Source organism: Lontra canadensis, unplaced genomic scaffold, assembly GCF_010015895.1.
Source record: "Lontra canadensis isolate GAN:19392208 unplaced genomic scaffold, GSC_riverotter_1.0 scaffold2, whole genome shotgun sequence".
Taxonomy (NCBI): Eukaryota; Metazoa; Chordata; class Mammalia; order Carnivora; family Mustelidae; genus Lontra; species Lontra canadensis.
Window position 1 is genome coordinate 62,436,597 of NW_022630996.1, and position 22,989 is coordinate 62,459,585.

Genomic DNA, 22,989 nt, shown 5'->3' on the forward strand with positions numbered 1-22,989 from the left:
AGAAAATTTTTGAAAATAATTTATATTTGAATAATTCTAAAAATTTTAACATAGCAGCAAAGACCCAGGAAAATATGGTTTTAAGCAATAAAAAGGCCACAATAAAAATAAATCAATATTAATAATTAATTATATGTTTGCACCATTTAATTAATTATACGTTTTACAGACATCAGAATCTTTCCTTGTTATGTTGATGTCCATAAGCTTTCATTTCTTTTTTTTCATACACCTGGAGGTAGACAACACAGACACACACGCTGAGGTAAGATGATAGGTCTTCTAGACCCAAGATTTGCCATTAATCCATTAACTTCCTATATAATGTTGGGACTGTCACCTGGCTTCTCTGTGCCTCAATTTCTTCATCAATAAAATGAGAGCGTCAACCTCCAGTATGAGAACCACAACTCTAAAACTAAAGAGCTGTTCTCAGATGCGGAAACCAAAGTAATCCAAAGGGATTCAGTGCCAAGTTCAAGACCACATTGCTTATTAGTGGAAGAGATGGAATAATCTCTAAAGTTCCTCTGATGGAAGCCTGAGTGGCTCAGTCAGTGAAGTGCCTGCCTTCAGCTCAGGTCATGATCTCAGGGTCCTGGGCTCAAGACCCGCATCGGGCTCCTTGCTCAGCAGGGAGCCTACTTCTCCCTCTGTCGTTCTACCTGTTTGTACTCTCTTTCTCTCTCTGTCAAATAAATAAAATCTTCTAAAAAAAATAATAAAGTTCCTTTGCATTATAAAATTCTTGATGATTTTTTTGGGCACCTGGGTGGCTCAGTGGGTTAAAGCCTCTGCCTTTGGCTCAGGTCATGATCCCAGGGTCCTGGGATCGAGCCCCGCATCGGGCTCTCTGCTCAGCAGGAAGCCTGCTTCCCTTCCTCTCTCTCTGCCTGCCTTTCTGCCTACTTGTGATCTCTCTCTGTCAAATAAATAAATAAAACCTTTAAAAAAAAATTCTTGATTTTATTTACAAAAATTTGGTACACATTTTTCTTATATCTTTTGATCTTTTTAATATTAATCTCAAATTTTAAAAATCTTTCATATTCAAATGTAATCTTAAAAATTACATACATCTATTAAATTTCAAGTGATGTGTTTATTTTCTTTTTAAAGTGCAGCTACACATTAAATCAGATCCATCATAATGCTCAAAAATGATGCCATTATTTTTATAATTCTAAACAAGGGGTGACTACAAATTAATGATTTTTTTAAAACCAGATCTATAGGAACATGTGTCAAGAGAACACTATCTCCGTTGTGAATAATTTTCAAAGTAACTACTTTTTAAAATTGTTGTTAGAATACTTAACATGAGATCTACCCTCTTTTTAAAAAAAAAAAGATTTTATTTTTAAGTAATCTCTACATCCAATGTAGGGCTGGAACCCACAACCCCGAGATCAAGAGTTGTATACTCTACTGACTGAGCCAGCCAGGTGCTCCAAGATCTGGTCTCTTAAAAAAATGTTAAGTGTGTGGGGCGCCTGGGTGGCTGTTGGTTAAGCAGCTGCCTTCGGCTCAGGTCATGATTCCAGGGTCCTGGGATCGAGCCCCGCGTCGGGCTCCCTGCTTAGCGGAGAGCCTGCTTCTCTCTCTCCCTCTGCCTGCCGCTCTGCTTACTTGTGCTTTCTATCTCTCTGTCAAATAAATAAATAAAATCTTTAAAAAAAAAATGTTAAGTGCGTAATACGGTATTGTTAACTATAGGCAAAATCTTGTAAAATTCAAGGTAACTAAAGGAGATAATGCTCACTAGGATGTAAATATTTCAAATGTATCTTGTAAAAAACGGTAATTACACCAAGTATACGTGCTCATACACACAGACATAATTTGATGATTAAATAAAAATTCAAATAAAATTATTTAAATAGGGATTCTAACATCAATGTTAGAATTCTAAATAATCTTAAGGAATCACCTTATTTAAGAATTCTAAAATAATGTTGGGGTGCCTGTGTGGCGCAATTGGTTGAGCATGCGACTCTTGGTTTCAGCTCAGGTCATGATGTCAGGGCTGTGAGACTGAGTCCTGTGTCAGGCTCCAAGCTCAGAGTGGAGTCTGCTTCAGTTTCTCTCTCCTTCTCCCTCTGCCTCTCCACTCACCCCCCCAGCCCCAGTGAATGCTAGCTTTCGCTAATAGAAAGAAAGAAAGAAAGAAAGACAGAAAGAAATCTAAAACAATATTACAATCATTGTTAATTTTGCTGTCTCTAAAGCATTTATTAATTGACCTGTTTCACTGTATTTAGTATTTCCACATTAGGAAAGGAATATGATAGAGCTGGGTAAGTAAGCTATTATACAATATAACCACAAAGACTGTCCCTGTTAAAGACTTTTAACCATGTATTCTTTACATTTATCTAGAATAAGAAAATTACTTCTAGAAAGCCATTCCTTCCAGAGGCAAAATTTGAACATCTGAACATACTGGACCTTCTATACAGGGACCTAAGTTTATACATTGTATTTTGACATTGGTATTTGTAGGACATCATCTATCACACAAGGAGTATTTATCTGCAATTTGTTTCAACCAAGGGAAAACAAATCAGTTAATATTTTCACAGATTACATATCCTATGAGGACTCAAGAAATTAGTTAACTAATAAAAATTAGTTAAGAGTATATTTTGTAAATGCCGCTTTTAATTCTGAAGCACTGTCTCACTACAGGCACATTTATGAGTAGCAACATAAATTTAAAAACCTTTCAGTTCCTTTAAGAAATGACAAATAAATAAGAAATCTCAAGCATTCTGCGAACATAAGCTTTTTCATTAAAGACCATCAAAATACAACTGATTAATTTTCCACAAAATTTAAATAAAGCAGATCTCTTTCTGAAATCAAAAGAAAAAGATTAGGCAAAAGAGTTTTCCTCAAGTATATAAACCGAATTTGTAAAAAGAGACAGATTTTCACATCCATAAAGGGTGGCTATTACTCACTTTTAAGCAAGGAAAGAAAGGTGCTATTCTTTAATTAAATGATTTTATAAAAGATTTTTAAATATCTGGGGTTTTTTTTAAGACAACTAAATAAAAGACAGATTCATTTTTTTCTAAGAGACACTCACATGAAGTTGCAAGATACTGAAATTTGATTTCACAGGACAAAGCTCCCAGGTCTCATTCTCTAGAAACATTCTCAGTTCGTCAAGCCGTGTTCTTAAAAAAAGAAAACAAACACTCCAAAAAGTTAGAGGAAAAGTCCACTGCACACAAGAATTAAGAAAATAAAATATAATTGTAGAATTATCATCACAATCATAATCAACTTTGAGAATCTATTCATACCAACACAGCAAACACATTTACTTCTTAATGTTTTATCATCTTTAAGAGAAAAAAACTCTCAAATATTTACTAAACTCACAAAATCTCTATTACATTACAAAAATAATGAATGTACAGGAAATGATATTTTTATTAAGGGATGAAACTAAAAGCTATTCCCCAACTCACATACTTAAAACATCCCTAGCTAATCATTTATCAATGCCAAAAAACAGAGGAATAATGTACAAAGTTTATGAGATCATTAATACTAATAAATGCTTTATGCTAAATAGCAAAGATCTTAATCATACTTAGTAAGCCACAAGATCAAGATAATTATCACTCTCCAAATACATTTAGCTCAGGGCCTATCTCTACACAACACTTACAAATTAAATTACCAAGTACAGCACTTCCAGAGCCAGCACTGCACTAATCACTTACATCACATTGATCTCTTCTTTTTTATTTTTTTTTTTTAAAGATTTTATTTATTTATTTGAGAGAGAGGTAGTGAGAGAGAGCATGAGCGAGGAGAAGGTCAGAGGGAGAAGCAGACACCCCGTGGAGCTGGGAGCCCGATGCGGGACTCGATTCCAGGACTCCGGGACCATGACCTGAGCTGAAGGCAGTCGTCCAACCAACTGAGCCACCCAGGCATCCCTCTTCTCTCTTTTTTAATGCTATTATGGTTTACTGTCTATCTTGAGTAATCAGTACATTGTATAGGCAGTTCCAGAAAAGTCACTACTTCCTTTCAGTTGACCCAGGAAATAAATGGCCAGTGCCTGTCCTACTTTTCCCCTTCTTGTAACAGCTTCATTGTTACTACTAACCTGCTAAACACAAAATCTAGATTTTTTAAAAAATTCAGATTTCTAAAGTAAAGAGGTAATAAATGGGTAATTCTGTAAAAAAGCAAAAGCTGCTTCAAATATTAGAATTAACAGAAGGGAGCTTTAAGATAACTATTATAATTAAGTTAAATAAAATAGAGAAAAAAGATGTACAAAATGAAAGAAAGGAGAAGTTCAAAGAACTGCAATAATAAAAACAAAAACAGAATCAGACATTCTGTAACTGAAAAAAAAAACAATTATCTCAAATTAAAAATTGGTTAAGCAGAAGAGGCTCGATGAACTCAAAGACAGATCAACAGAAACTATCCAAAGTGAAGCACAAATTGAAAACAAAAATGGAAGCAACAGAAAAGATCATAAAAGATAAATGAGACAGTCAAAACATCTAGTATGCATGCAACTGAATGGAGAACATAGAATGAACAGAAGCAGTTTTGAAGAGGTAATGGCTAAGAGTATCCCAAAAGTGATTATGCCCGCATCTCACATTATATACAAAAAATAACTAAAATGGACCACAGACCTAATATAAGAACTAAAACCATAAACGTTTACAACTCTTACAAAGGACAAACAACCCAACTGAAAAATGGGCAAAGGCTTTAAATAAGCATTTTTGCAAAGATAGACAAATGACCAATAAGCATATAAGAAGATGCTGAATATCAATAGTCAAAAACATAATGAGACATCACTTCATACCCACTAGGATAGCTATCATCAGAGACAGACAATAACAGGTGTCAATAAGGACTTGGAGAAATTAAGAGTCTTTATATAATGCTGATGGAAATTTAAAATGACAGAATCACTTTGGAAAACAGTTTGGTAGTTCTTCAAATTGTTAAACATAAAGTTACCATTTAACCCAGCAATTCCACTTTGTATTGGTTTCCTGTGGCTGCTGTAACAAACCACCAGAAATGGAGTAACTTAATAGAAATTTATTCTCCTATAGTTCTCGAGGCCAGAGTCTGAAACCAGTATCACTAAGTGAAATCAAGGTGTCAGCAGGGCTACCCTCTCACATCATCTACCAATCTAATCTATTTCTTGCATCTTTCAGTTTCTGATGGTTACCACCATTCTGCGGTTTGTGGCCTTAGCTCTCTAATCTCTGCCAGTCTTCTCATTACTTTCTCCTGTGTGTATCTCTCTCTGTGTGTCTGTGTCAAATCCCCTTGTCTGTGTTAAGGCATGAGAAAACTCTATGTGTCATTTTTGGCTTTTAACTTGGAAACAGTCATGCACAAGTACTGGAGAGAAGCTTCTAGAAGCTGAGAATGTTCCCAAGCTGAGAGCCACCATGAAAATACCTCAGTCCTAAAATCACAAGGAACTGAATTCTGCCAACAACCAGAATGTGCTCAGATATGGATTCCTCCTCAAAGTCTTTGGATCAGAGACCAGCCTTGCTGGTCCTTTGATTTCGGCCCTGTAAGATACCTAAATGCTGAACACCTAAACAAGCTGATCCAGACTTTTAACTTCAGAACTGTGACATAATAAATGGGTTTTGTTTTAAGCTGTTAAGCTCATGTCCATTTATTACATAATAATATAAAACTATTACAGGGATAAAAGGTACCAACTCACAGACAAAAGCGGCTTAGTGAACCCTTTGGATAAAGAGTATACAGGAAACAAGATGGAAAGTAGAAGCATATGATAAAACCACATAAAAACACTAAAAGGGTAAGAAAAGATGAATGCAGTTACAAAGTTAGTTCTTACACTATTCCACTATACTAACTTATGGTCAACAATAACAGAACAGGGGTGCCTACTGAAAAGACAGTAACCACTACAAGAATCTCTTTTTAAAAGGCTAACTGAGAAACCAAATAGTATTAAACTAAAAAATATGCATGATCAATCCAAAATAAAGGAAGACAAAATATAAATGTAAAAAGATTAACACTTCTAGATATAAAACAGCAATATGATGGATTTAAACACAACTATACCAATGAATACATTAAATAGAAACAGGGAAAAAAAACCAACCAGTTCAAACAAAATACAGCAGACTGGATTTAAAAACAACAACAACAAACAAAGTAAGATAATCTATATGCTATTTACAAGACACACACTTTAAATATAAGGCCATAATTTGAAAGTAAAAATTACAAGCATGATTTCTTATAATTATGAAACAGGGTGGAATTTTTATCAAATTTTTTTTCTTCATCTATTATGATGATCCTTATGGGATTTTTCCCTATATTCTGTTAATTAGTAAATTAGATTAATTTTAAATATGCAGCTAACCTTTTTCTCCTATACTATTACTGTTTGTGAATTTTTACATCTATGTTCTATTTTTTTTTTTTTAAGACACCAGCATATGATGTTTATTCACTTGGAAGTCATCAAATGCCTACCAAAAAACCTCCTAGTTGATTATATATCTATTTTTTTATTGTGTTATGTTGGTCACCATACAGTACGTCATTAGTTTTTGATGTAGTGTTCCACATTCTTAAGAGACACTTCCCTAAAATTTTTCTTTTTTGTAATGTCCTTGTTATGTTTTGGTATCAGTGTTATGCTGGCTTCATAAAATAAGTTAGGAAGCATTCTCTCTTTCTCTGTTCTCTGAAAGAGTTGGTGTTGATATTTCCTCTTTAAATGTTGGATAGAATTTACCACAGAAGGCAGCAGGCTAGAGACGAAATATTTTCTTTAAAAAGTATAGAGTCAGGCGCCTGGGTGGCTCAGTCGGTTAAGTCTCTGCCTTCAGCTCAGGTCATGATCTCAGGGTTCTGGGATTGAGTCCCTCAACTGGCTCTCTGCTCGGTGGGGAGCCTGCTTCCTTCTCTCTCTCCCTCTCTGCCTGCCTTTCTGCCTACTTGTCATCTCTCTCTGTCAAATAAATAAATAAATACTTAAAAAATAAATAAATAAATAAATAAATCAATAAAGTATAGAGTTAATTTCTTTAAAAGACACGGGTCTAGCAGATATTCTATATTTTATTTTTGTCAGCTTCTTAAGTTGGTTTTATAAGAAATATGTTTAATTCATCTACATTGTCAATTTTATTAGCATAAAGTTGTTCCTATCATTTTACGATGTATCTACATCACTACACATTTACTGCATTCTTTTTTTTAAATTGAAGAATAGTTGATATACTATTACATTTTTAATGTATAGGATCTATAGATAAAGTCCTGCTGATATTGGTAATTTGTATTTTTTTTTCTTTTTGCTCAGTCTTGCTAGTACAGAATTCTATTACATATTTGCTTTCTATTTCATTGATTTCTGCTCTATAATTTTCCTCCCTCTCTTTCCTTTTGTTTAATTCACTGTCACTTTTGTAACTTCTTGAAATGGAAAGTTAAGGCACTAATTTTCAAACTTTCCTCTTTTCCAAAAAGTACACTTACAGCTAGAAATTTTCCCTTCTGCTATGAATCCTGTAACTTTGATGCCATGGTTTTATTATTACTATTATTCATTTAAAAAGATTTTCTGACTCCTATATGTTTTCTTCTTTGATCATGGAAATAGGTTGCTTAATTGCCAAAAATGGGTGCATTTTCTTGTTATCTCTGTCATTTATTTCTAGTTTAATTTCACTGTGGTCAGAGAATGTAAGTAAGCTCTGTGATTTCAATCCTATGACATTTTTATTTTTATTTTTTTATTTTTAAAGATTTTATTTATTTATTTCACAGACAGAGATCACAAGCAGGCAGAGAGGCAGGCAGAGAGAGAGGAGGAAGCAGGCTCCCTGCTGAGCAGAAAGCCCGATGTGGGGCTCGATCCCGGGACCCAGGGATCATGACCTGAGCTGAAGGCAGAGGCTTTAACCCACTGAGCCACCCAGGTGCCCCTGTGACATTTTTAAAGAACTTGCTTTATGGCACAGTGGATGATCAATTTCGATAAACTCCTGTGTGCTCTTGAAAAAAATATCTACTCTGCAATTGTTTTGTCTCTCACACAGGCACAGACATACACACACACACACACACACACACACACACATAAAAAAGAGGCAAATGTTATTAAATATGTTGATCAAATACATATCCTTAGTGACTTTTTTCTGCTTCCATTATCAATCACTTAAAGTGGCACACAAAAAAATTCTAGTATTACAGAACTATCTATTTCTCCTTTTAGTCTAAATATTTTGCTTTATATGTCTTAGAGTTATGTCAGTATAGGCATACAAATTTAAGATTGTTTTATCTTCCTAACGAATACTCTCTTATCATTATGAAAGTATTCTCTTTATTTTTAGCAATACCTCTTGACTTAAAGTACACTTTGTCTCTTAGGAATTTCTTTAATCTGACATAGAGTATCTATAAAAGCCTTCCACAAATATCATACCTACTGACAAAGCACTGCACAATAAAGACACCCCTTGTCACCACTTCTACTCAAAAGCGTACCAGAGGTCCTAACCAGTATAAAGATTAGAAATGAATACATAAAACCATCATTATTCACAAATGGCATAGCTGTATACATAGAAAATTCAAAAGAATCTCCCAACTGATTATTAGGTTTAATACAATGCTTTAACCACCAGGTTACAGGAATTTCAGGTCAATATCCTAAATCAGCTTAAATATGCACATATGTGTATGTGTATACACGTATGAGTATGCACAAGAAACAACTGGAAACTTTAAATAAAAAGCAAAAAAAAACCAAAAACAGAAACAAAAACAAAAAAAAGCAAAAAAATTCAGAATGGCATAAAAAGTATTTATACAATGCTAAAAACAGGCAAGACTAACCAATAGTGATAGAAGGCAAAACAGCGGTTATCTCTAAGGATGGTTTTGAATGAGAAAGGACAGAAGAGATCCTTCCAGGGCAGTGGAAAAATTCTGTATCTTAACCTGGGTGGTTTATGTGGTATACATATACGTAAAAATTTATGGAGTTGTACATTAAGATGTGTATATTTTATATTACACTGTAATAAATTTTTTCAAAAGAAAAAAATCTTAATAATCCTCTCATTCCCCTAACTAAACTGTCTGCAATAAAGGCAGGCTTGTTTTAAAAATATGGCCACAGAGGGCCTTAGGCAATATCAATCCACTTGTGAAGGGTCACAAGGTCATGATTAGTAGACAGCAGAGGGACCCTAATTTCCAAATCTTGTTCTTTTCATTGCACCACTGTTGAAAAAACATAGTCAAAAACATAGTTACTTATTTTGTGACTGTGAATGATAAATTCATTAATATTATCGAAAATGATTCATTAAAGCTACAAAAAACTTCCTTTACATCTCTTTGCCCAAGAACATTTTTACACAAATTGGAAGATCTGCATTTTGTTTTTTTCTTCTATTTGACTCTACTAATACACATAAAGAGTAACAGTTACGATGAAAAAGCAGTGAGTACATAAACTACAAACTGCAATCAAATGCTGAATAACAGAAATGAATGCTGACATATTATGTCAAAAGTAAACCTAATTATTACCATTTAAGCAGTTCAGGTGCCCCCTATCTCTTTAAGAAACAAGATACAAATAGGATACAAAGAAGCTCCATGGTGTACAAAAGAACAGGTACAATTCAAATAAAATTTAAAAGATTTTAAAGGGTAAATATTGTAAAGAAGACAATAACCAACCAATCTAAGAAGCATCTCAAATATGCTGACCTACTAATTAAAGGGGAAAAAAAAATCCATGAATTAGAACTGTGTGAAATCCAGATCTTGTAATTAACCTGATAAAAGACTTGATGCAGTAAAAGGCAGATTCCAAAAACAAATAATAAAATCAAACACTTCAAGGAAGGTAAAGGTTCTGCTATAAGCCTGTCACATTTAAAGAGAAGGAACTTACTTGATGCTCAGAGAAATAAGAAAACCAAATTACAGAGGTGGTAAAGCTAGTTAGTACAGAGGTAGGAACCCAAGACCACTGATAACACCACACTGCCCCAAATACAGGAAGAAAACTGGAAATCAATAACAACAGTATAAACTAAGAGGAGTTTAAGAATGGTCTACCACTATTTATTATATACTATGGCAGAGGGAGTTAGTCTAACATCAGAAAGATACCATGAAGACTTTGTTCTCATTTTAACTAAAATTTAAGCCCTCTTGTATAGTTTAGAAACATACATGTTTTTACTTTTAAATAATCTAATTTCTAGTATTTTAAATATTAAAGATAATTTATTGGTACCATTACCACCAAGTCCAGGAACATTTGCTTTCTAAAAATATTGCCCCTATTTTCCTAAGGAACATAACAAAGAAAGTTGCAATAATTACCTCACATCCCACACACATTCTTTTATACACATGACCTTACCACCTCCCCAACAAATTTCCCTCCTCTTGAATCTGGGTAGCCTCACGACATGCTTGTATTCAGTGGAATATGGTAGAAGGACTGCATGACTTCTAAACCTACATCAGAAAAGGCCATGAAGGTTTGACCTGGGGCTTTTGGAAAACTAGTACTGTGTGAAGCCAGGTGCCATATAAGAGAAGTCCAACCACCCCTAGTTCATCATACTGGAAAGACCACATGCAGGCACTGTGGCTAACAAACTCAACTCTGTACATCCTTCCAGCCATCTCCACCAAGGTGCAAGCAAAGCCGTCCTGGATCCTCTAGACAAACCCTACCGTCAGCTGAGTACTACTCAGTCACTGCAGCCAGTCCTCTAAGGGGCAGAAGAGTCATTCAGCTCATCTCTTCCTAAATTCCTGACTCTCAGGTTACATGAAATCATGACAAAATGATGGTGGTTTTAAACCCTTAAGTTTCAGGATAGTTCGTTACACAACAATAGTAGCTAAAACGGGTTGGGCACTTAAAGATTTAAACCTTTACATTTGTTAGACTGTTTCCTTAAAAAAAAACAAAAAAAAACTCGAGCTCTATCATAAAAAAAACTAAAACTACTGATCATTTATTTACTGCCCTCTCTGAAACCTTAGCCAAAAACGCTTATTTGGCAGAGAATACATGAGGAGGAGAGTTCTAGAAGATATAAGGCCCAGTACTCAAAAAGACAAAAAAGATTAAATCACTTAGGCTGCCTTCCACTCAGGTCTTGATCCCAGCATCCTGGGATCAAGCCCCACCTCAGGCTCCCTGCTCAGCAGGGGGCTGCTTCTCCCTCTCCCACTCCCCTTACTTGTGTTCCCTCTCTTCCTGGGACTCTCTCTGTCAAATAAATAAACAAAATCTTTAGGGAAAAAAAAAAAAAATTAAATCACTTGGTCCAGGCAGAAAACAAAGAGAATTATATGGGTAATAAACTTGATTCTAGAAACACACATTTTAAAGATACTTTAAAGATAAACCTTTCTCTACTTTTGATACTTTCTATACTTTCAATACTATAAAAATAAACCTTCAGACAATGGGAAGTTTTTCTCCCTAAAAGGAGAGATGACCTCTCTCCTCTTTTAACACAAGTTGCTGGACCTTTAGAATCCTTAAAAATATTTTATAAGATTTGATCATTAGAGTAATTAGAAATTAACGTGCACTTGTTAAATAGAATGTTCTGGCAATTAAACTACATAATTTCTATGACATTACTGTTTAAATCAGATAATTTGTGCTTTTGGGACTTCTATCACATTTGGCAGAAGAATGATAGTGTTGGATGTATACAGACTTAACACTGAACATTAAGGAATTTGTGTGAATAAAACTATATTTTTGTAGAAGAATTCACATTGATAGAGACTGTGTTCCCTCACAGTCTCATGTAATTTTGCCCTAGAAAAAGATAATGACATACAGACTTTCATACAACTACCACAAGCAACTGAGTACAGTTTATATAAATAGATGTTCCACCCACAGAGTAAAATGCTTCTACTTTCACTTTTTTATTATGCCATCATCTTATAATAATAGCCTAGTGGACTCTAAGTCAGAATAATTTGGTCTAAGAATTTCTAGATTCTCAGGAGCTCTATTTGGCAGTAGCAGACCATGAAACAAATTGTAAGGATGTTTTAACACTTTTATTAACAAAATTAAAACCCACTTGATCTATATTTCACCATGTTTCATACTGCTTTTAAATATTTATGTAAGATGATTTGGCGAAGAAGATATTAAATTGGAATTTAATAGATTCATCACTTACTAATGTAATGACTTTCGTCAACTCAGTATTATGTACATTGGCATCATTTCTAAACCAACTGTTAAGTTTATCTTGCTTTCTAAAGAAAAAGATTTACTGCAGAACCCATTAACGGTTGGCACTAATTTTACCAAATGATTTTTATTATAATTTTCCAAATGGCAGCTGTTGGGAGAGAGAATGACCATAGCCAGTATATTAACTAGACTCATTTTGATACTGGGGATAGAAAAGAATACTTTTAGAAAAGTTAAATTTTTACTTTTTAACCTATTCCAGTATTCCAATATACAACACAGAAAGAAAAAAGGGCAGATCTACAGGCAACGTTTATGGAGATCTTTTCGTCTAGCCACCCGTTTTTGCAGTTTGACAGAACCATCAGCCAGAGTTAAATGATTTGTTCAGTGTCAGGGAGCTGGCAAGCACTGAAAGTGGTATAAGAACCCAAGTCTACTATCTCCCAGTCCAGCTCTCCTTCTGAAAGTTCTGTACAGTCTCTTCAACGGGAAAGAAATTTCACACATATTTCTAAGAGAAGTCCATTAAAATGTTGAGTGTTTTGGAAACATTCAATAATTCATTTCTTTTTTTTTAAGATTTTATTTATTTGTTTGACAGATTACAAGTAGGCATAGAGGCAGGCAGAGAGAGAGAGGAGGAAGCAGCCTCCCCGCTGAGCAGGGATCCCAAAACGGGGCTCAATCCCAGGACCCTGGGACCATGATCCGAGCCGAAGGCAGAGGCTTTAACCCACTGAACCACCCAGGTGCCCCTCAATAATTCGTTTCTATAGTCTAATTTCATCAAGGTAAACTTTGGAGAGGAATCTCCATCATGGTCATAGTCTAGAAATGCCCAGATCTGGCTGCCCCAGATGATGGACCCTTTTGGACAATAAGTGAAGTAGAAAGCAGAATGGAGACCCATCAGAAATTTATGTAAATCTTTTTACATAAATAAATCAGAGTTGGTTTTTCTTCATTGCACATGCTGTACAGTCACTATGAACACCAAAAGGTCTCCCAGTTGTCTTACTGACTACAAGTAATCTTTGGGAAATGGACACCTGTCATGCTTTCATTGTGACTGGTAAGTGAGCCTTTTGGCTCCTTCATAGTTCCTTATCCTTTCCCATTTATGATTTTAAAACTCTTCCTTTTGTACAGCAATGTGTACAAGCCAGGTCATCTGTTTCAGGAGGGCTTAAGTTTTAACGGGGAAAAATATACATAAAAATGAAGGCAGCATTAAGGTTTCATGTTGTCCCCTTACCACTGTTCTCCTGAGGTTTAGTCAATTAAAAAATTTTTTTCTAAATCTTCTAAACATTTTTTTAAAGACTTTATTTATTTATTTGGCAGAGAAAGAGAGATCACAAGTAGGCAGAGAGGCAGGCAGAGGGGTGGGGGGAAGCAGGCTCCCTGCTGAACAGAGAGCCTGATGTGGGGCTCGATCCCAGGACCCTGGGATCATGACCTGAGCCAAAGGCAGAGACTTAACCCACTGAGCCACCCAGACGCCTCTAAACTTTCTTTGAATTCAAATACAAAACTCAAATTCTCTGCTTCGGTTTAAATCTTAAACATATTTAATAGTTCACAATAATAAAGAACACATACTTAAATATATTTAATGATTAATCATTGATTTGATGTCCAATAATTTCTCTTCTGACATGGCACCTATGACTATGACCAGGTATTAACTCTGACCAAGAAGAAAAAGCAGAATTGAACATAATTAAATATATATACATACAGGTGTATGTATGTATATATATCATTGAGACAGGAAAAAAACCAATAAAATATCATAAAAAATTATAATAAAATAAATAAATAAATAAAATAAAATTCTTACTTTCCCTGGCACCAAAGAACAACAAAATCAAAACTTAATTTCAAAAATTAAAATGTGGAATAAAGTAAGATCTAACAATTCAAATGATAAAATATATAAGGGATATAGTATAGTCTCCACCTTATATAAGGAAAGATCTAATAAATAGCTCTCTCAATTTAATGCTGCTTTAAGCATACAATCACACTGCTAATTAAACACTCTTTCCCACCTTCCACCATTCCCAAAACCATTCCTAATCACCCTTTCTAAAGTCAGTAGTTACTGTTTTGCAATGTAATACATAATTTTGACTATATAGCTAGATTCTGAATATCATGCCTTCTTCAGAAGCCTTCTTACCCCTAAAAGGCAGATGCTTTCAAGTACACCTCACTGAGTGCTACCTCTACTGATCTAATTCCTTACTAGCTCACACCACATATGCAGATATAGGACAATGGTCAAATTCTTTTGGTGAACTCCAACATAATAATCATCTTTCACCATAAAGAAATTGGTTGAATATTTAGTTCAACATTTTGAGGCTTCAGGACAATCTATCAAAATTTACAATAAATAAGAAATGAGAATATTTTATGGTATTTTTGGCAGAAAAAAATGTCCTTAACCGGCACAAAAAGAGCTACAAAGAATGAATTCTTTCAAATTCAAAAGTAACTGTTTTAAACCAATTAATGTTATAAGGTTTAAGTGTTAGACAAAGTATTCTCATTACCTAAATAAGTCTATTCATGTTTTATTACAGTTCTTACCTATGGTAGTTCTTAAAATAATTGACACTCTGTTTTCTAATGGACTCTTGTAAAACTTCAGATTTGCTACCACAAAATTCTTCCCCAACTTGCATCAACCTAGTTGGATAAAAAGATTTACATAAATTTCAGCAACATCCTTATTACAGAACAAAAGTAGTCCAGGTCATCTTTCTTCAAAGGTAACATACCACAAAAATGGAAGTTTAAAGAAATTCTAACTTTCACAAATTCATTATGGTTTACAGACATCTGAAGGGCAGAAATATTTAAACACATTCACATACACCCAGCAGAAATTAGATTATGAATGTTCAATTGTCTTCATTTCCACGAAAAAGTTATACATAACTCACTGATTCATGATTTTTTTGATTATCATGGTTGAATGACTCAAACTAAAGAATAAAACAAGATCTCACACAGTACCTGCTGATTATATCCAAAACAAAGATGAAATCATCATATTTAAATATAGACAAATCTGTTCCAAGCAAGTAGGTTTTTACTTTTAGCTGAACATCCTGAAAAAAAAAAAACCAAAAAAATATTTCAAGTAAACCCAAAATATAGAATGTTAAGTTCCAAGAACCATTTATTCTATAGTTACACATTGAAATTAGACAGGAATACATTCTTAAGAATATATATTTAGGCCAATAATCAATATTCTTAGAGTGATATCACGGAGACAATTCTATAAACATCAGATATAAAAATAACAATGATGACCATCACTATTAATACATACATATATGCAAGATAAAAATTATATCCTCATTTTGGATATGAAGATCAAAATCATCATCATTTATGAGTGGCTTGCTAGGCTAGAAACCTCAAAATAATAAATTCAAAAATAATTAGAATAATCAATTCAAAAATAATTAGAATAAGATAACTATGTGAAGTGATTATGTGCAATACATAAAAATTAAGTTTTCATGTATTTCTGCTTTAGTATCTTAAAATAAGACTCCATTTAAAATAAATATTAAAGGGACGCCTGGGTGGCTCAGTGGGTTGAGGCCTCTGCCTTCGGTTCAGGTCATGATCTCAGGGTCCTGGGATCGAGCCCCGCATCGGGATCTCTGCTCGGCAGGGAGCCTGCTTCCTCCTCTCTCTCTGTGCCTACCTCTCTGCCTCCTTGTGATCTCTCTCTCTCTCTGTCAAATAAATAAATAAAATCTTTAAAAAAAATAAATAAAAAATAAAAAAATAAAATAAGTATTAAAAATATAACATACTTAGCAATAATTTTAATAGGCAGCATTAGATCTGTAAGAAAAAGCTAAGAACCCTAACAGGACTCAAAAGAAATTTAAATAAAATGAGAGTCGAGGGACTGAATGAGTATAAAGATGTCACCTCTTCCAAATTAATGTAGGGGTTCAGTGAAATTCTAACCAAAATCACAAAAAACTTTTCCAATAAACAATCATTCTAAAATTCACCAGAAATAACAAGCAATAACTTCTTTTAAAAATATAAAGCTGCAGATGGAATAAAACTTGTGATATTGAAGGACTTGTCCTACTTGTACTAAATATATTAAAAACTATTTTTTAAAGATTTTATTTATTTATTTGACAGACAGAGATCACAAGTAGAAAAACTATTTTTTAAAAAAGAATACTGCCAAAATCCAAAGAATCAACAAAACAGGACAAACAACTCAGAACTAGTGCTAGTAGACACACAAGACCTTAATGAACAACAGTAAAAACTACTGTTTGCTGACTGTTTATATTTTATGAGCATTATACTAAGAACTTTATATATTATCTTTAAATCTAAAACAGCTCTGTTGAGCAGGCATTTATTATCCTCCAAAGAGAAGAAAAACTGAAAACAGGTCAAGTAATTGCCTAAGTTCACATGCCCCAAGAATAACAATGCTAAGAGTTGAATCCTGGTTCTCTCTACCTTCAGAGTCTCCTCTTTCCACAAGACCTTGCTACAAGGAAGCACCACACATAAAAGAGACAAGAAAAAAGATTATTCAGAAGGTAGTAGAGGAAAAAACAACTACATTTGGGGGGAAAAACTCCTCTCTCCTCTCTTTGGATCACATAGCAAAAGACATACAAATGGATTAGATAACTGTTTTTGTATGTTTGCAAAAAATTAAAAATTAATGCAATTTAAAGCAAAAATATTTTACTAAGTGCTGTACTTACTAAGTGTTCTAGGCAGTACTCTAGGTGTTAGGGATATAGCAATTAATACAAAGTTTAGATAAATATCTATAATTACCAGATGAATGTTAAACTGAGCTTTACACAGTAAGAAGTATTTTTTTTTTTTTAAGATTTTATTTATTTGACAGTGAGAGATCACAAGTAGAGAGGCAGGCAGAGAGAGAGGGGGAAGCAGGCTCCCTGCTGAGCAGAGAGAACCCGATGCGGGGCTCGATCCCAGGACCCTGAGACCATGACCTGAGCCGAAGGCAGAGGCTTTAACCCACTGAGCCACCCAGGTGCCCCAGGAAGAAGTATTTTAAGAATAAATGTAGCACAGATATTGAACTCAAGTAGGAAGAGGCGAATCTGGTCTCAAAACAGGTAAAACTACTGTCCAGTCGCCCACCAGCCCAACCCACCCACACTGCCATTGCCACTGCCACTAGGGAAGGAGGGCCAAAATCCAAAGGAACCAGAGCAGTTGAGAACACTTTTTTTTTTTTTAAAGATTTTTTTTTTATTTACTTTTTTTTTTTTTTAAATTTTCAGCATAACAGTATTCCTTGTTTTTGCACCACACCCAGTGCTCCATGCAATCCGTGCCCTCTCTAATACCCACCACCTGGTTCCCCCAACCTCCCACACCCCGGCGCTTCAAACCTCTCAGATTGTTTTTCAAAGTCCATAGTCTCTCATGGTTCACCTCCCCTTCCAATTTCCAACTCCCTTCTCCTCTCTAACTCCCCTCATCCATCAGAATCCTGGAGGAGAACATAGGCAGTAACCTCTTCAATATCAGCCACAGCAAATTCTTTCAAGATACGTCTCCAAAGGCAAAGGAAACAAAAGAGAACACTTTTTTTGGTTGTTTGAGCTTTGAAACTACAGATGACAGTTTAAAAGAACATTGTGAAAAATGGGCACGCTTATAGATCATGTGGTGATGAGAGACTCCCCTCCCCCACAAACAAAATGTTTCTGGGGTTTTGGTTTTGCAATTTATACTTGTGTTGAAGAGGTGGATGCAGAACATGTGTCTGACCACACAAGGTTGATGGACCTCTACCGGAATCAGAGCTATTTCTAGAGAGGATTCTGTAAAGCCTGGTGCCCAATTCACAGTGAAGAAAACTTTGATTGGGGTTATTAAAGAAGATACAGAAGAATATAATTTGAGAGACAATTTTGAAATGTATGGCAAGATTGAAACCACAAAAATTATGGAAGACAGGCAGAGGGGGATTTGCTTTTGTAACTTTTGATGATCATGATAGAATTGATAAAATTGTTGTTCAGAAATACCACACTATTTATGGGCTTAACTGTGAAGTGAAAAAGGCCTTTTCTAAACAAGAAATGCCATCTGCTGGATCACAAGACATCATGGAGGTGATCTGGCAACTTTATGTATTGTGGTGGAAACTTCGATGAAAAAGGCAGTTTTGGTGGAAGAAGCCTGGGCAGTCTCTCTGGTGATGGTTATGGATGTGGTGGTAAAAGTGGTGGATATGGAAGCAGAAGGTTCTAAAACAATTCAGAAGAAAAGGACTACAGATCGCAGTAGGAGAGAGAGCAAGGAGTTGTCAGGAAAGCTGCAGATTACTTTGAAACAGTCGTCCCAAATGCATTAGAGGAACTGTAAAAATCTGCCACAGAAGGAACGATGATCCATAGTCAGAAAAGTTACTGCAGCTTAAACAGGAAAGCCTGCTGGTTCAGGACTGTCATAGCCACAGTTTACAACGAAGTGCAGGTATTGGTTAATGCAATGTAGTGTCAATTAGATGTACATTCCTGAAGTCTTTCATCTCATATCGCTTTTTCTTTTTCTTTTTCATTACATCAGGTATATAGCCCTGTAAACAGTGGTAGTGGTACCAGGAATAAAAAATTAAGGAATTTTTAACTTTTTTAAAAAAAGAAGAAATGTGGCATAAGTCACAAAGGATAAAGGTTAATGATCTGATCTCATAAAAATGCTGATCATCTGCATATTGAATATAAGTGAAAATAGACAAATGACATATAGGAAATTACTCATTATCATATATATCATTTAGAACCTATAAGCAAAAAATGAGCAAATAACTCACAAATCAATAATTAATTGATTTTTAAATGTTCAGCTTCTCTAATAATTAAAGAACTATGAATTAAACACCAATAAAAATATAAACAGATTGAACTGCCCAATTAAAAAATAAAGTCTCTCTCTCAAAAAAATATTTCTTTTATATTTATAGAAGACACAATTAAAACATGATCTAAAAGCCTTTAAAATAAAGGGACAGTCAAAGGAAAATATGAACAAAATAAGCATAGCGATGGTAATAATAAAGCAAGCTAGAATTCACAGCAAAATGCCTGAGGACAAAAGAACCACATATTTTTTTTAAATTAATGAAGGGAATTACATACAAAGAAGGTAGGTAAAGTGGTTATTAGCACTGCAGCATCAATCAACATAGCATCCAAGTATAAAAAGCAAAAGCTAACATTAGAAATAAAATAAAACCTGACAAAATTACAAACCTTCTAGAAGATTAAAACTCTTCCCTCATAATTACACAGGTCAAGGAAACAAAGAAAAAATAAAGATATAGATTAGAATAATACAATTAATAATAAGCTTGCTTTAATATACACATAGAACTTAACTCCTACCACAAAGAAGAAACACATGGTTATTTTCCAAATGCTCAGGCATAAATTTTTAAAGTGGGTGACATTCTAGGATGTAAAGAAAATCTCAAATTCACAAGAAGTAGAAATATTGCAATCCCAATGCTCTATAGTAAAAATAAATAAGAAGCATAAGAATAATATGAATAATTTCTTACATATCAAATATTTAAAGATGAAAATAAAAATCTTAGAATATCGAGACTTTCATATAGTTTGATTTGTAAGCTCCAAAAGGTCAAGTACCATGGGTTCACCAACATGTTCTTAAATCCACAGTGTCTGCCAAATTGTACAACTGACACGACCTTTTGTCTTATAAATTTTCTTTTTGATTCTAAACGCATGGAAAATATTCTAAAGATTTTCATATCAAAAAATCAGTCTTTCTGATTCTGAGTTTAGTTTTTATGTTAAAAAAGCTATCTTCTTATGCTTTTCACTTTTCATTATCTCTATAATAAATTTATAATAAATGTATACAAATCGTCACATGCTAATTTGTGGTTTGGAATTCAACATTTCAGATGTTAGAAATGTATTATGGTTAGAAATGTATATAAGAAGAGGAGTCAAGATGGCGGAGAAGTAGCAGGCTGAGACTACTTCAGGTTGCGGGAGATCAGCTAGATAGCTTATCTAAAGATTGCAAACATCTACAAATCCAACGGGAGATCGAAGAGAAGAAGAACAGCAATTCTAGAAACAGAAAATCAACCACTTTCTGAAAGGTAGGACTGGCGGAGAAGTGAATCCAAAGCAACGGGAAGATAGACCGTGGGGGGAGGGGCCGGCTCCTGGCAAGCAGCGGAGCAAAGGAGCACAAAATCAGGACTTTTAAAAGTCTGTTCCGCTGAGGGACATCGCTCCAGGGGCTTAACCGGGGTGAAGCCCACGGGGGGCCAGTGTGGCCTCAGGTCCCGCAGGTTCACAGAAGGATCGGGGGTGTCTGAGTGTCGCAGAGCTTGCAGGTGTTGGAACGGGGAAGCCGGCTACAGAGACAGAGCCGAGGAGTGACTCTCGGCTCGGGGTTACCTTAAACTGGTCGCAGGCTCGGTCAGCTTGGAGCGCAGCCGGAGGCGAGGGTGACGGGAGTAATTGGGTGCTGTTCTCTGAGGGCACACTGAGGAGTGGGGCCCCGGGCTCTCGGCTCCTCCGGGCCGGAGACTGGGAGGCCACCATCTTCATTCCCGTCCTCCGGAACTCTATGGAAAGCGCTCAGGGAACAAAAGCTCCCGAAAGAAAACCCGAGCGGATTGCTCAGCCCGGCCCCTGGGAAGGGCGACGCAACTCCACCTGGGGCAAAGACACTTGAGAATCACTACAACAGGCCCCTCCCCCAGAAGATCAACAAGAAACCCAGCCAGGACCAAGTTCACTTACGAGGAGTGCAGTTTCAATACCAAGGAGAGCAGCAGAATTCCAGAGGAGGAGAAAGCAAAGCACAGAACTCATGGCTTTCTCCCCATGATTCTTTAGCCTTGCAGTTAATTTAATTTTTTTTTCTTTTACAATTTTTTTTCTCTTCTTCTGCTAAATTTTTTTAACTTTTACCCTTTTCTTTTTTAACCTTTTTTTAGCTAGTTTATCTAATATATATATATTTTTTTCCTTTTTATATTTTTTCATTATTGGTTTTCTTTTCTTATTTGTTTCTTTTTTCTTTTTTTCTTTTTTTTCTTTCTGAACTTCTTTTTATTTCCTCCCCCCCCCCCCCACGATTTGGGATCCCTTCTGCTTTGGCTAAAGCATATTTTCCTGGGGTTGTTGCCACCCTTTTAGTATTTTACTTACTCCTTCATATACTCTTATCTGGACAAAATGACAAGGTGGAAAAATTCACCACAAAAAAAAGAACAAGAGGCAGTACCAAAGGCTAGGGACCTAATCAATACAGACATTGGTACTATGTCAGATCTAGAGTTCAGAATGATGATTCTCAAGGTTCTAGCTGGGCTCGAAAAAGGCATGGAAGATATTAGAGAAACCCTCTCGGGAGATATAAAAACCCTTTCTGGAGAAATAAAAGAACTAAAATCTAATCAAGTTGAAATAAAAAAAAGCTATTAATGAGGTGTAATCAAAAATGGAGGCTCTCACTGCTAGGATAAATGAGGCAGAAGAAAGAATTAGCGATATAGAAGACCAAATGACAGAGAATAAAGAAGCTGAGCAAAAGAGGGACAAACAGCTCCTGGACCATGAGGGCAGAATTCGAGAGATAAGTGACACCATAAGACGAAACAACATTAGAATAATTGGGATTCCAGAAGAAGAAGAAAGAGAGAGGGGAGCAGAAGGTATACTGGAGAGAATTATTGGAGAGAATTTCCCCAATATGGAAAAGGGAACAAGCACCAAAATCCAGGAGGTTCAGAGAACCCCCCTCAAAATCAGTAAGAATAGGTCCACACCCCGTCACCTAATAGTAAAATTTACAAGTCTTAGTGACAAAGAGAAAATCCTGAAAGCAGCTCGGGAGAAGAAGTCTGTAACATACAATGGTAAAAATATTAGATTGGCAGCAGACTTATCCACAGAGACCTGGCAGGCCAGAAAGAGCTGGCATGATATATTCAGAGTACTAAACGAGAAAAACATGCAGCCAAGAATACTATATCCAGCTAGGCTATCATTGAAAATAGAAGGAGAGATTAAAAGCTTCCAGGACAAACAAAAACTGAAAGAATTTGCAAACACCAAGCCAGCTCTACAGGAAATATTGAAAGGGGTCCTCTAAGCAAAGAGAGAGCCTAAAAGTAGTATATCAGAAAGGAACAGAAACAATATACAATAACAGTCACCTTACAGGCAATACAATGGCACTAAATTCATATCTCTCAATAGTTACCCTGAATGTTAATGGGCTAAATGCCCCAATCAAAAGACACAGGGTATCAGAATGGATAAAAAAAAAAAAACAACCCCATCTATATGTTGCCTACAAGAAACTCATTTTAAACCCAAAGACACCTTCAGATTTAAAGTGAGGGGGTGGAAAAGAATTTACCATGCTAATCGACATCAGAAGAAAGCAGGAGTGGCAATCCTTATATCAGATCAATTAGATTTTAAGCCAAAGACTATAATAAGAGATGAGGAAGGACACTATATCATACTCAAAGGATCTGTCCAACAAGAAGATCTAACAATTATAAATATCTATGCCCCTAACGTGGGAGCAGCCAACTATATAAACCAATTAATAACAAAATCAAAGAAACACATCAACAA

General features: G+C 35.2%; 1 protein-coding gene across 2 annotated transcripts in view; it reads right to left on the reverse strand.

The window, feature by feature from the left end:
- Window positions 1-22,989, reverse strand: part of VPS50 (VPS50 subunit of EARP/GARPII complex) — a 133,179-nt gene that overhangs the window by 43,985 nt on the left and 66,205 nt on the right. For both annotated transcript variants that reach the window (XM_032875058.1, XM_032875050.1), the window contains 3 exons: window positions 15,320-15,414; window positions 14,891-14,989; window positions 3,092-3,182 (listed from right to left, as the gene is read on the reverse strand). In XM_032875058.1, coding sequence (XP_032730949.1) covers window positions 3,092-3,182; window positions 14,891-14,989; window positions 15,320-15,414 — 285 coding nt within the window. The remainder of the gene's footprint in view (window positions 1-3,091; window positions 3,183-14,890; window positions 14,990-15,319; window positions 15,415-22,989) is intronic.